This window comes from Marmota marmota, unplaced genomic scaffold, assembly GCF_001458135.2.
Source record: "Marmota marmota marmota unplaced genomic scaffold, marMar, whole genome shotgun sequence".
Lineage (NCBI taxonomy): Eukaryota > Metazoa > Chordata > Mammalia > Rodentia > Sciuridae > Marmota > Marmota marmota.
This window is the reverse complement of record NW_026000076.1, coordinates 607206-623188: the sequence shown is the minus strand read 5'-3', so window position 1 is coordinate 623188 and position 15983 is coordinate 607206. Positions and strand designations below refer to the sequence as shown.

The window sequence follows — 15983 nt, the reverse complement described above, 5'->3', positions numbered from 1 at the left end:
CTCCTCCCCTAGATGTACCCAGCACTACCACACTGGCTCAGGGACCTGTAATACCACCATTTTTCTTCCCTCCATAAAGTTTCTGTGTGTCCTAGCAAGGATTGCTCAATAGGAAATCTCCCTGAGGAACAAAGAGATGTTCTTCCCTCTTTTGGAGTACAAGAAAAGGCACTGAGAAAATTCTCCACTGGTTGAAAGAGAGACCTGTGTTGTTGTAAAAAATAAAAATCACCATGTACTTTGAGATTTAGGACTTTAGCATCTATACACCTTATGTTAACCATTATTTCTAAAACAATGACACCTTAGAGGAATATAATGTGGATTTTGTAAGTACCCTATTTTCTCAACATGCTTTCTGCTTATGACAATTTTTTTTTCTTTTTTGGCTGCCGACATATGGCCAAGATTTATCTTATTGAGCAGATCTTATGCTTTTGAATGAAATACATGATACCAATAAGCAATTTCCTGATGGAACAGAAAGAGAAAGATTAGAAAATGCTTATCCCTCAAAAGCATACCCATAATTATATTAAAATTTCCTTTGACTGAAGGAGAAACATGTAAGGGAAAAAAATCTATCTTTCCCGGGAAGGGAAATTTCATAAACAGATGAGTTCAGAAGCATGGCCTCAGAATAGGAGATGCATAATTCAAATTTGCATCATTCATCCTTTCAAGGTCATTCATGAGCTGTGAAACCATAGTTGCCAACAGAGATTATAGATGTCATAGGAAGTAACACATTCATATGATGATTGAAACAAATTATTCTAGTGCTCTCATCTTTATCGAATGCTTCAAACTGTAAATTGTTTAAAAAAATCTTTATTGGCAATAGAAAATAGAGTTAACAGTAAATATAACTTAGAATAATTAAAAGCAAAATAATTAAAAGCCAGGACCTGGTTTCTCCTATATCCTGGCAGTGAAGAGGAAGAAGGAGAAATAGAAGGAACCTCTGAATCAAGATCAGTAGGCTTCGTGCATATGCTATTGCACACTATTGAACTCCCTAATAGGCGAGCTAGTTATTATGATGCTATTTATTGAATAATCTACCTGTCTACCACTAATTTGAAATGCTGCTACTTCTTATGATATTGACGTTTATATTCTGAGTGATTATAGCTGATGCTTAATAAAGCTTTCTATTCTGGAAAAACAGGACAAAATTTCCCTGTCAATTCTTATTTCCCATGATATATATTAATTTTTACATTCAGTGAAAGAGTAGAGAGGGAACAATATAGACACACAACAATATAGACACACATAAAGATTAAATTGATTATCTCCTGTGATTTTATGTGTTATGGGAAAAAATATCAAATCTCAGAGTGAGCTGGAATCATTCCACAAGGCACTATAGTTTACTGCTTCTTAAATATTAATGTTCTTAAAAATCACATTTCTCAAACCAAGACAACCTTTTTGTATCATCTACTGCAGTATATTATTCACATCAAAGTTTATTTTTATTGTGCAATCAAAGAATAAGCAAGGGGTGATTGTAATTAGACATAAGAACTTTACTATATTAGACTCCAAAGTTTCATTCCAGGTTTGAATACATGTTGTTGATGAGATATTGTGTATTTGTAATATATCCAGGAGCAAAATTATGGAATATGACTCGACAATACTTCCAAAAATTTCTACCAATATAAATTTCTTGCCCTGATATGCTTCTCTATTTCAGTCAAATTACATCATTTGTATTTTATACATATTACTATTTCATCCTGGATTTTGGACATTATTTATTCCTTGAAAGAAGTATGTGTTCCTTGTTCCTTTTAATTCCACCTATATCTTTTGTAGATAAATTTTCTTGCTGTTAACCTGATGTGTTGATTTTGTTTTCTCCTTTTTGGGATTTTCAGATTCATCTTTGCTTTGCTGTTGCTGTGGCAGCGACTGCTGCTTCTGTTTTCCAAGAATCACACCTGGGGAATTTGTGATTAATTCTACTTCTCCCCCTCTTGTTCTAAAATACACTAATATCTTTATTGAATCATTCCTATTGCTCTCCTCACGTATCATTTGCGATCTTTCCTAGTTCCTTGGCTTGCATGTTAATTAACAGATTTATTTCTTTTGTATTTCCCAGTGAAGACAGTTAGGACAATACACGTTACTCTTGCACATCTCTGGTTTCCTCTTCCACCATCTTTCTTGCCTGTGTTTGCCTCACACAGAATTACTCATGCTTTTAACTAGATTTAAGTGTGACTCACCCACACAGCAGGCATTGCATTTGGACTGTGTTTCCTTAGTGAGCTAGCACCATACTTTTTACATTTAATTCTGGCTGTGAGTTATCTTCTTATCAATAGTTTTACAATTATATTTTATCTTATTCCCCTCATCTATTCAATTATTATTGCTTGTTTGCTGTTTGGTTTTGTATTTTTCTTTTATAATCTATCATTTTTATATGTTCTTTGTGATTTTTCCTTATATAATTTGGAGGGACTACAGTCATTTTAAAATCATATCAATAAATATTTAGAGGATTTATTAAAGATAATTAGAATTAGCATATAGATATGAGGGCTATGGTAGACATCACTAGTATTTACCAATAAACCGTTCTCCTGTCTTCCCTGAATCAGAAAAGTTGCATTTCCCTAAGACTTCTTTTATGGAGCCCTAGGACTAGCCCTGGCTAATGAATTGTGAGTAGAGATGACAGTGTCAATGGGGGATAAGTCCTGAAAAGGCTCTGTGCTATGTCCCCCTCTGCACTGACCCTGATGATGCAGCTGTGAGGTTCCTTCCAGAAGGCAAAGCCCCAGTGCCCTGGTATATTCAGTACCTGTGCAAGTGAGCTCCTGCCACCAACTCCACAGTTCAAGTGAACAGTGAGAAATAAATCATGGTTATGTTATACTACAGTCATTTTATTAAATTGTTAACACAGCAAATCCTAGTCTATTTTGTCTGATTCAAGGACAGAAGAGACAAAAAGCACAGGCAAGGCAACCTAACATTCAGACTAAAGTAGTTGGCACTGGCTGGAAATAACACTTTGCTTACAAAGAAAGAATGTAGGGGCCAAAGCACAAGCTTGGAAATCAATCTTGTATGACTCTCATTGGTAAACGAAGTCCATGACTACCTTAGGTGACAAAAATAATATTTGTTAAATTCCTAGGGTCCAGTTGATATCATTGAAAGTAGCCATAATAATTATTTTGACTTTTTATTGTTTATTTATTATATATTACAAAGCGTTAAATTGTCTGCTGAGTAAAATCTTATTAGAATCAATAAACTTTATCAAATAAAGTCATTAAAAGTACTGGCACAGAGCTAACAGTATAGCCCAGCAGCAGTAAAATTGCCTAGTATGAATGAGACTCTGGGTTCAAACCCCATCACAACACACACACAAATGTACTGGTCCAACTCTTATTATTTCATGATTTATTTGATGTACACAAAAACCTCCAAATCCTTGATATTCTTCAAAGAGACAATATTCACCTATGCAATGTATTAAATTCTTTTTCTGGATATAATCAGAATTTGGTGTTCCTTCTATTATAAAGTTTATGCTAAATTATTTACTTGCCAAATAAATACACATATGAGAAATGTAAAACAAGGATTATTTTAAATTGTATAACCAGAAATTTTTATTCTCTCCACAATGTCAAATAAAGATATTAAAGGATTAAAAAATACTTTGGTATTTCTAACTTAGAAGGTTAAATATCTTTATTGTTTACTTTTTTATTATTCTTAATTACTGAGAATTTTTCTTTTGTCCACGTTTCAGAGGCAACTGAGTTGATTTCCAATTGCTTAGAAATTAAGAATATGCATGTGTATTTGTGTGTGTGTGTGTGTGTGTGTGTATTCACCAGGATCCTTTTTTCTTACATCATCTGCAGGAAACTCTAAAATATGATTATGTGCAGCTGTGTTTTATTTCTTCTTTCAAACAAGGCCTTTTCCCTCTTAATAAATAACAAGACTTAAGCAAATTCTGAGGGATACATCTCTACACATATTCACCCACAGTAGCATTTGGTAAATTTAAATGTTGCCTGTCATATTTATAGTTGAGTACAGAAAATATAGTATATTAAGAAAATTAACTCAATGCTTTAAATGTTTCTTGAAACTCTAAACCCTCTAAACCCAAATCACTAAAGCTTCACAAAAGCTAGTTTATTTTCACAGAAAATATTTGACTATAAGCTGGAGTATAACTCAGCAGCAGAGTGCTTGCCCAACATACACAAGGCCCTGGATTCAATCCCTAGCATTGCAAAAGAAAAAGAAAAAATATTTGACTAAAATATTTAAATATCATTTTCTTTCTTTTTTTTTACTTTGAATATCAGAAACAGAAACATCCTTAGCAACTCCAATGGATAACTTGATCTATAGATAACAATAAAATTTTTTGTTAATTTGTTTTTAGAAATGTGATACAAAATCTATTAACCTGATTTTTTAAATCCAAATACATACTAAAGGGGCACTATTGGTAATAATTAAAGGAAAAAGAAAAGGAAGTATAAAGGTAATAGATAACCAATTTATCCTAGAAAATCAGATGTTATTATCATCTCAACTTGAATTTTCTTTCCATTTCTAAAATACATAGCAGAATTAGGTAAAGGGAAACAAAAAAGCACACACATGATTAAAAGAGGGAAATGCAATTATGACTATGGCAACAAGACCGAAATATTTTGCCAAGAAAGTTTTCTTTTACTCAGATGTACACGTTTCAGAGAATGCACTCCAGATGGCAAATTCATGGTTTATGTGGGTGATTTTATCTTTACTATCCAAAAGAGTTTTGCAGGTTGCAGTTCTGAAACTGACATCTGCTGTGAATGAAAGTGATTAGGAGTTGAGGTTATAGAGCCTGTTACCACTTCCTACCTACCTGCTTGACTTGGGAAACAGGGGAGTCGGTAACATTTCCTGGTATAAAGACTGATTAACAAACATGTTTCTTACCCATGAGAAGGTAATTCCCTGTCAAGGAATTGAAAGTAGTGGTTGATTTGAGCTTCCACGCTATATTTCCCAATCTAAGCAATAATGATGAATGTTCATAAGGCCTAAAGGCAGAGAATACATAAAAACAACCTGAAAAGAAACATCTGTAAACAGAGTATGGATGTTTGTTTGTTTTAATGTTGTACACAAAAACAAAATCCATTGGCTGATTTTAGCAGCTGTAGTCACAGCAGAGCAGTTTTCAGAGGCTGTACAGCATCATGAATAAACATAGTAGGCTCCCATAGAACAAGACAAATAAGAAGATTGGCTCTCATATCCAACCCTTGTTAGCTCTGTGGCAATGGGGAAGCTGGTTGGCCTGTTCAAGGTTAAATATTCTTATCTAGAATGAGAATCTATTTTTAAAAACTTATTTATTTTAATTAGGTATATATGATAGCAGAATGCATTTTGATTCATCGTACATAATTGCAGCAAACTTTACATTTCTATGGTTGTACATGATGTAGCATCACATTATATGTGCAGTCATACATATAACTAGGGTAATGATATGCATCTCATTCCACCATCTTTCCTGCCCCCATGAACCCTCCCTACTCTCCCTTCCCTTTGCCCAAGCAAAGTTCCTCCATTTTTCCATACCTCCCCCCTCCCTGTTATGGATCAGCATCCACTTATCAGAGGGAACATTCAGCCTTTGGTTTTTTGGGATTGGCTTACTTTGCTTAACATGATATTCTCCAACTCCATCCATTTACCTGCAAATTTCATAATTTTATTTTCTTTTATTGATAAGTAATATTCCATTGTGTATATATACCACAGTTTCCTTATCCATTTATCTATTGAAGGGCATCTAGGTTGCTTCCACAGTTTAGCTATGGTGAATTGAGCTGCTGTGAACATTTATGTGGCTACATTACTATAGTATGCTGATTTTAAATGAAGGCAAAAATAACTGACTCAAAAGGTTGTTTTAAAGACCAAAGCTTTAATGTACTTATATCTAAGCACTTAATAAAATACTCAATAGTGAGAGCTATGTTAAAATCAATTTTATGGTATCAAAGCTTCCTATGTCCTATACTAATCTTGGGCAAGGTGCTTAACTTTTTGATTGTAAATATTTAAGACTAAATTTTTCATTCCTTCTCTTTTCCTTCTTTTTTTCCCCCCTTTCTTCCAATTCAATTAGACCTTGTAGCATAATTTTGGAGCATGATTTTAGTTCTCTCACTAGAAGACAGTGACATTAAACACTGAGATTTTCAAGCTACATTAACCAAGTCCACTTTCTATTTATTTCTCTAGTTTCATTACTTTTGACAGAAACAAGAAGAAAAACTATAACCACAAGGTTTTTCAGAAAACATGTAAACATTTGTTTTATACAAGGATCTATCCCTGGCACAAATTGAACTTCCAAGCAATAAAACTGCAAGTGCAAGTTCTCTTTAAAGGAAATCTTAGTCGAAGATGTATTGGGAACTAGAATGGTAGAAGAGAGTGACAGGCATCTTATCAAAAAAGTAGCTATTTCCTTCAATATGGATAAATAAAATATATCCCAAAGCAAATTGCATTAAGAGCAATATTGTGCTGTGTCTCTATGGTGCTTCTCCATGAGCATAATCAGCCACTTAGCCACAGGGTCATATTTTGTAACTATAGCATTGGACAAGGAATCAGTGGGCTGATGAGATTTTTCTCAGCAAGAGAGAGAAATGGGCTCATCAGCATCTCCTTGATTTCTGTGTTCTTATGATTGAACAGTTGATTTTAGAGTTTTCTTTCTTCTTGGAGCAGGAGATTTTTTAATATTCCATGAAAACTAAATCAAGAAGTGAAGCAACATGAGAATACCATGCTTGAGAGATCTTAGGATAAGATCCAGATCCTTCAACATGGTCATCTGCCTCCCTGCCAGTTTAGTTTCCAGTTTTTCCCAACCCTTGCCTCCGTCTCAGCCTCAATATTTTCCCACTAGTACTTCTATCGCAAACTTTACTCTCTGTTTGAAGCACTCTCTCCAACAAGTACTGTAACTACTCATTTATTCATTACATGATAAGGATTTATGTTCTTGGTATGGTGTTCTGCCTTCATATATTTTATATTCTAATAGGAAGAGTTACGTAAAAACCAAGCCAAACCAGGAGCAGTGGCACACACCTGTAATCGCTGCAGCTCAAGAAGCTGAAGCAGGGGGATCCAAAGTACAAAGTCATCCTCAGCACTTGGCAAGGTCCTAAGCAACTAAGTGAGATCCTGTCTCAGAATAAAATATAAAAATGGCTGGGGATGGCTCAGCAGTGGTTAAGCATTCATGGGTTCAGTCTCTGGTACAAAAAAAAATACTCAACAACTAGAAAAGTACAGATGTAGTAAGTTAGTAATTACAAATTCTTTAGATCTTCACTACTTCCCTACTTATGATATAGACCAGAACAACCTCTTACGGTCCTTGATCACCTTTTTGTTGTTGTTTTTGTTATTGTTATTTCTACTCTTTCTCTCACTTTTGCATCCCTTGTCTCTGTCACAGTACTTGGTAGATACTAGACATCCACTAACATATATGCTTAATAGATTGCTAAATTAGGATTTGAGAATCATAGTGCAAATTTAAAACTGTCAGGTAGTTGTTGCTTGATTTTCATAGGAGATTAGAAACATATTTTTAAATAGTGGGTGCCTAATGTCTTCATTCTTTTAATATTATTCCAATAAAATACTTAACATATAAGTGGTCTTGAAAAATGAAGGGCAGTTCAAAGCTGAACAAGGGGCATTGGAGGGGAAAATTCAAATAGAGAAAGAAACAAGTTCAAAGACACATGCAGAGAAAAGATTGAGGAACTACAATTAACCTGGAAATGTTAGGGAATGGAATGTAAGAGTATAGTTTTAAAGTAAACTATTCAAATGCTGAGTAAACTACTCAAGTTTATAATTAGCCCCCAATTTAGTGAAGAACATTAACAATTTAATCTTCTTTAAATACTCATTATGTGTATTTCACAAGATAATCCATTTATTCCACAAATTAACCTTACTGTCATTATTTCCACTTTATTGATGAAGAAACTGGTCTCTGAGGGAGAACTCACCCAAGATCAACAGCAGCTAATATTCTAGCTTGTTTGGGAACCTAGTGTGTTTTACAAAACCAATGCACTGTGACTACACAAAACTTTCAGCCAGTTGAGTTTTTATATTTTTCTTGGAAGTTCCCAAATCATAATATGGATCCTAGCTAAGCAGATCTGCTTACCCAAGTCTCTTTCCAGTCCAAAATACAGTATATCTACCCCTAACTGAGTGAGGTCTGAGATCTGTGCCTAGAGGAAACCATTCTGTCTTGAAGATATTCATTCATTCTCTTGAATTCAGCTTCAGGTTTTACTGGGTAATTCTTACAAAGGAATGAGGTTGAGTCTTGAAGGCATGACTGATGCAAAAGTGCTAGATTGAGTGAGAATGGAGATGTAGCGTGACCACAATGCTAATTTGCTTAATTCTTGCTCTTCACTTGGGCTCCCTTTTCTCTTAGGCCCTACTCTTCATTCTCTCTGGCTTGCATCTCAGATGTAGCTGGAATAGAAACATGGGTACAGCAAAAGAGTTATATTTACTGAAACAAACTAGATCAGCCCTCAGAATGACCTCTAGGGAGATAAGGAAGATGATAAACAGGAGGTACTGGTAATAGTAATCAAAGTCACTGAAGGGAACTTCTATCCTTCTCTATTCAGAGAGGTGGAAATTAGGAGGCAGGATGTGTAGTTAGATTGAAATTCAACGAATTTTTAGTTGCAGACCTCCTATGTCAAATAAGACATTCCAGAAAACTCCAAACTATGAAACATAAAAAGGTTCTCTGAAGCATGCTGAAAATCCAAGTCATGATGCTGCTCAAATCCCCCAACTCAAACTTAGAAGCATCTTAGGTACCTCCTAGGTAAACTTTGGCAGCAAGGATTCCAGTGCAAAACAGCCGAGGAACCACCAATGAAGTCAGACGATGGGGATCCAGTCCCTGCTCTGCGTTTACTGCTCTAGGACCTGAAGTCTCTTAATTACCCTGTTTGATAACAGTTGTTACAGTGAAGATTATTAGAGGAAATGGCCATAAACATTACCCATGTAATGGTAGAGATACTCAATAAACATCTTTATGGGAAGTAAATCCAATTAGAAGTTAACATTGAACTCTTCTTAATAAGTTAAATTAATGATATTTGGTAATTACCTAAATAATATGCTCATAATTAAAAAGGTATTTTGACCATGTGCATCTTCATTTAGAAAGGATTGTAAATTTTTCATATCATCTCTATTTTTGGAGTGAAGATGGGAAAAAAATAAACAAGAAAAAAACATAAGACTGAGGACCACTCATTATTCAGAACATGCAGCTGTCTCCCTGCTTTTAGAGCAGATATTAGTATCAATTTTACAAATGAAAATGGAGATAAAGTCACTGTAATACACATTTCTACACGCCAAGCCAGAGAACATTAGAGACAAATAAATAAATACTTGATGCCAGAGGAATATTTTTCTCTAGTAAAAGACATGCATTAACTCTCACAATAGAATGAACTAATAAATGATTCATCCAGACACTAATATTTAATCAGTTTCTACCTATAATTGATCCAAGAGCCTTTTAAATACTATAGTATATTTAAACATATTCAGGATTATTCTTTGTTCAAGGTTAATTTCTTAGTCAAGCTTGTTTTAAAATGAATAAATGATGCAAAGGGAAAGCATATTATCACTCACATTAAAATCTAATGTTGTAATTATTTTATTTAGATAAGTAGATTTTTATCTGCAATGTTCTATCTTATCTAATAATTTAAATTCTTGGCAAAAACTGTTTGTGATGCCATGAAAATTTTCTTTACTCTAACTTACTGAGTAGATTTCTGTTTTCTTGAGAAATTGCTTTTTAATATTTTTACAACACTGCCATAGTTTACCTACTTAATTTCATATTGTGAGCCATCAATAATATATTTGGTACAGCCAATGAAATTAAAAGCAATGCCAGATCAAGAAATATTAGTGAATTTCCTTTACATTTAGTTTTTCTTCCTATGCATATTATAATTCTTAGATGAACACAAACACTACCCTGGATTATTATGCTTTTCCACAAGAGGGCTCTTGAAAGGCAAAAATACTGGCCTTGTTTAGTGATTTGCCTACATCTATTGGCAAAGACTAGAGAAACAAGATGTTGCAATATTTCCCTGAGAATTAACTGAATTAGAAAAATACTTTAAATATTTATCTTCACTAAGTAGACTTAACTAATAAAAGATAAAATGTATTGAATGCTTCTCTTGTATGAGGCAAGGTGTTAAGTGATGGACATGTAGCTATTACTATATTCATTGCACTTTACAGAGTTAACTGTGATTATGCCAGAACTCTGGAGCTAGGTTGTCTGGGTTTGACTTCCATCTCTGCCAGGCTTATTATTTCTGTGGCTTTGGTTAAGATATTTGTTACTTAACTATCAGTCCTTGGTTCCTCTTTTGTAAGATTGTTGTTAAGATTAAGGAAATTAACAATTGTCCCCATGAAATTTTACTACCAGAGATATGTTGTATATCTATTTATGTACTGTATGTGTATGTGTGTTTTATATGGAACAAGTATTGAGGTTATGTTATTCTATTAATAACATGTAAGATTAAGAACGACTCACATTTTAAGTTAAAATAAGTATAAAAATTAAAAAAAAAAACTAAGGTAATTAAGATACACAGACCATTTAGGAAAATCTCTGGGATATATTAAGTGTTTTTGTGAGTGTTAACTTCCATTACTATTACAGAGGACAACACTGAGGCACCATCCAGGAAGGGACAGAATTTGGTCCAACAAGTGTGCTAGAGCACACAATAACAAAATGCCTCTAATATAAGAGAAGTTTGGCAACACCATCTCCTCATTCTGCCTTCCACTGCCAGCACCAGGGGCCCACCCCACGTTCATCCACACTGCCTGTCCTGTCTACACTTATCACTGTCACTACAGGTGCTGATTTATAGCACCGTTACCTCTTGCTGTAATAATCACTGAATTATGTATTGCTATCCATCGCAAATCTACTTGAGTTCCAGGGCAGTATCTTTTTTATGCTTACCTTTTCATCACATAGTAAATGTTTACTTTGGCTAACAAGGATTAACAAGGACGACTAAAACTAAGAGTATGTTAATCTTTGAAAATGTCCTGTAAAACAGTTTTTGTTAATTTCATTTTACAAATTCGGAAATTGAAATTCCAAAAGCCTATTCCATCAAGATCTCATAGCTTGGAAATGGCCAAGGTATTTGAAAAACAGTCTTGACTCCTAAGCCTGTGTTTTTTCAGTCTAACATCCCACGCTCTTCTCATGGTTGTGCATTTTCTGTCTGAAAGGAGACTAAAAATCCCTCCAGGAAACATAATTGAGTGAATTGAAGAAAGTTCAGAAATATAAAAGGATAGGTAAATAGGTAGGTAGATAGGTAGGTAGGATATACAGAGATTGATATATAGATTACGAGACGGTTTTCTTTTACAATCTTTTTTTGTTGCTATTGTTTTAACAATTTATGTATTTAAATGAGGATTGTTCCCTTCAGTAGATTGGTCAAATGGTGTATTTTTTTTCAATATGATTAGAAGTTCTCCAGCTGATTTTATAACTCCTCTTTTAGAATTATTTTGGTCAAAACTTAAAACATGCAAACATGAACTAATATTTAATTCAACTATAATAAGTTGAATTATATAACTATAATAAATAAGACAGATACTGCTTTTCAGGACTGGAGATTCCACCATGAACAAAAGCAGGTGTAGTTCCAGTGACCAGAGGCCTTCCATACTATAGATTGAGGCAGATATGAATTAACTAATTGCCAGATAACATAAAATCAAAATGTGAAACACACAAAGAATAAAATAAGAATATTCTGCAAAGAGAATGTATCTACATGTTGAGAACTTGAGGAAATCCTGCTTCAAGAGGAGATACCTGAATTGAGAGCCAAATGCTAAGCAGGTGCTAACAAGGTGAAGGGGAGAGAAGACTGTTATGCCATGCAGAGGAAACACATGTGTACAGGCTCCGAAGCAGAAAATGCCATCCTGCTGAGGAGGGACTAAAAGAAGATTGGTGGGAAAAGACAATAAGTATAAAGGGAAGGATGGTTCTAGAGGAGGCTAGAAAGTAGAAGGCAGATGATTTATTACCTTGGGGAACATTTACTAGGGCTCTCTACATTCCCACTAATACCTGAGTACAGAGGAAGAACAAAGTAAAAAAGCACTCTCTTCTCAAAGAACTGCTTAGCCTGGAAAAAGATGGGCACACAGGTGTACACACACATCACACATCAGTATCAAATAGCACTAAGATCAAGATGCCAGGGGAGCACAATTGGAGGAGTAATTGTTTCTGATTAAGGAGGCTTAGGAAGGAAGGAATTGGAAAAGATTTTATTGAGTAATTGACATTTGAACTGAATCTTAAAGGCATTTTAGGCCATAGTGTGAAGAGAGGCACACAGTATGAATAGATGCCATAAGTCTATTAAATAATAATTCCTTTGGGGCTGAGGGTCGAGCTCAGTGGGAGAGCACTTGCCTAGCATGCATGGGGACCCAGGTTTGAGTCTCATTATTCTAAATCATCATCATTATCATCGTCATCATCATCATCATCATCATCATCATCACCATCCTTGAAGAAATCATTTATTTAAAAATTTAAAGGAAATTATATTCTCTTCAGAAATAATTAAAATAGAAATAATATAGTAACAAAAAATGGAAAACCTTTAGTATTTTCTATAAATGAATGCATTTATAAATAATGCTTTGATAAAAAAGTATCTACAGTGAAAATTAGGAAATATTTGAAAATAAGTGATAACATAATTGGCACATCAAAAGTATAGAGAATGTAACTAAAACCATATATAGATAAAACTTACAGATAAAAACTTACAGATTTCTATGCACATACTAGATAAGAAAGATGAATATCTAAAAAAAGAAAGATGAATATCTAATCTTTATCTCAAGAAGCTATATGATCATCAAGTCAAATCTAAAACAAGTGGAAGGAAAAAAAATGGAACATGTAGAAGTCCAGTAAATAGCAAAAATTACACAATAAACCAACAAGACCAAAAGTGGCTCTTCAAATCAATGTATATAGCCCTAGATTAAGGAAAAAGAAAATAGGCTAAAATAATATTATAAATAAAAAGTGGAACATTACCACACACTGGAGATTTTATAATGTCATCAGATAACAGATTGTAAGCAGATTTCTAAATATAAGTGAAATAAACACATTGAAAAGACGATTTAATAAAATTAAATTTGGAATAATTGGGAAATTATAAATTTTAAATAACTAATTAGAAAATAACGAATCTAGAAGTACTCATTCTCTTTTCTAATTCCTAATATCTAAAAGATGAGACTGTTTAGCACTGTCAGTCAGCATGTCCCAAATGTTACCACTAGGTGGCAAACGTTTACAAACTATGGCAGGAGACTGGCATGACTGTGAGAGCCTGCTGGACACCATTTTTGTGTTCTACAGCAATCACAAACAGAATGTTCTAAAGCGTTCTCATTATTGTCATTTTGAGCACCTGCGTTGCTTTCAAGAAACAAGACAGTAGCAGGAACAAAAACGCATTAAAACATTGTGCACAGGGTTTATTAGCAGAAGTTGAAATCCAACTCTAACAATAGAACCTTCCACTGGAGGCTCAGAACAAGGCCAGAGAAGTGGAGCAGCCCTATCACAGATTCTCATCTCCATGACAACCTTTTCAGGTCCATGCACAATTAAAGCTACAGTATCATTTTTTTTTTCCAAGGGGGGAAAAATCTAAGTCCTGGCTGGTATTCATATTTTTTAGAAGAAATTAAATGGATTCTAACTAATGGGCTGAATTACTAGACGAGGGTAGGACATAGATTTGAAAATGCTTTACATAGGAACCCTCACTCTCATCAATTAGTAAATGAAAATTTGTATTTTTTGTGGTTTGATGTACTGAAATTATCAATATAGTCTTTAGCTTTCTTTGACAACAGCTCTTTTGTGCCAGGTGTTCTCAAAAAATCCTGGCTTAATTTCCCTTAAGGCTACATTTGTGGATGCAAAAAAAAAAAAAATGTTTATCCATTAGCAATTGGATTTTGACCAGATGGTCTGTGTTGGGACTTCCTCAGAATCCTGGAATAACCTTATCTATAGACCCTCTGCTCCTTTTTCTACTTTGAAAATATCACTGGGTTTTTCAGTTGAAGGTCTGTAAGGTTCAGATTCCCTTTTCCCTGAAGCAGATTATTCAGAATTTTCAAGGGATTCAAGAAGCAATTCAAAAGGTTAAAAATGAAGCTAATAAAGAAAATTTAACGGAACAAGAATTTGGCACTTTAGCAACAAATGATTGATGGAAGATTTTGTGATTTAATGACAAATTCAAGTTTATATGGAAGTATTGGAAATAATGAAGGTAATTTCTTTGTTTCTTTAAAAATGTATTACTAAAGACGAAACTATGAGAGCTGCATTTTCATGTGACCCCATGAAATCAATACATGAAAGGCTTAGTTGGCTTTAACACATTTCCAAGGTTCCTGAGGATGTAATAAAGGTGGTCAAGCATTACCAAGGGTTTTAATAGAATATTATTCCATGAAAATCATAAGCATGTGCTTTTCTTGTTACCTGTGGAAATGTACAAGCAAGACCTTTCCTGAAATTGGAGAGATGGTGCAGATGACTGGCTCTTCAGGGACCCTTGCAGTTCTAGCATCCTATGTTTTCCTGGGTTTAGAATGCAGGCACTGGGGCACTGTTGCTTGATTCATTTGAATCCCTTTAGCATCTAGTGCAGATGGTTAGGAGGAATGGAGGAACAGCCCAGTCTATTATCCAGACTGCCTAGGTGCTCTCATTGCTTGAAAATGAGTGCATGATGTTTTGAAATATATATACACCAAAGAATGGCTAAATTGAGATAATTAATATATTCATTACCTCACATATTTAGCTTTTTTGTGATAAAACACTTAAATATATTATCTTAGCAATTTTCAATAATACATTACTATTCACTATATTGGCTGTGTCATACAATATGTCTTTTGAACTTATTGCTTCTATATAACCAAAGTTTTGTATCATTGGACCAAGCTCTCCAAACCCTCACCACACTCAGCCCCTGATAACCACCATTCTGATCTCTGCTTCTGTGAATTTGGTGTTTTATATTCCACAGACAAATATTTATTGTCTTTTCAGCCTGCCTTTGGTTATCCACACTTCATTCTTAGATCTAAGAGTGAATGGGGCTGGCCCAGCAGCAGAAATGGAACTGAGTAAGACCTACCTGTACAAAGATGGGTCCAAAGCATTCAGAGACTGAAGACATAACTGGGTGGTAGAGCTCCTCAATGGTAGGCCTAGCATGTGTGAAGACCTGGGCTTGATCTCCGGCAACACACACACACACACACACACACACGTAAAAGTGCGTTCTGAAATGGACACTGGACAAAAAAATAGTAATAATAATCAATAGAAGTTGTTTTCTCCCAGGGAACTTAGAAGTTACCATATTGGGAAAGAGGCAATTTCTTCTTGCTCATAGGGCAAAGGGAAACCTGGAATTACTGATGGCCATTTTTGCCACCTTCTAGGGAGATCTTTTCTGAAAATAAAGATAACTTAAACAAAACCTATGCATTCACACAGAAATGCTGTTTAACATATGGATTTAATATGTGGAGACAAGTCCTGGTTACATTTTAACTATGAGTGAAGAGGTGGGGAAAAGGAGAAAACATCAATAGTGATACTATATGAGCCACTTAAAATGAGATCCTGATAAATTTGTCTATGTCCTTGTAAGTTATAAGCATGAAAGATTTTTAAAATTATT

General features: G+C 34.4%; 1 protein-coding gene across 3 annotated transcripts in view; it reads right to left on the bottom strand.

Annotated features, from left to right (window-relative positions):
* Positions 1 to 15571, bottom strand: part of Plppr5 (phospholipid phosphatase related 5) — a 244821-nt gene extending 229250 nt beyond the window's left edge. The window contains exon 1 of one of the 3 annotated variants that reach the window (XM_048814395.1): positions 15432 to 15571. In XM_048814395.1, coding sequence (XP_048670352.1) covers positions 15432 to 15473 — 42 coding nt within the window. In that variant the 5' untranslated portion in view covers positions 15474 to 15571. The remainder of the gene's footprint in view (positions 1 to 15431) is intronic. The other 2 variants (XM_048814394.1, XM_048814396.1) reach the window with 2 other exon arrangements.
* Positions 15572 to 15983: the final 412 nt, after the last annotated feature.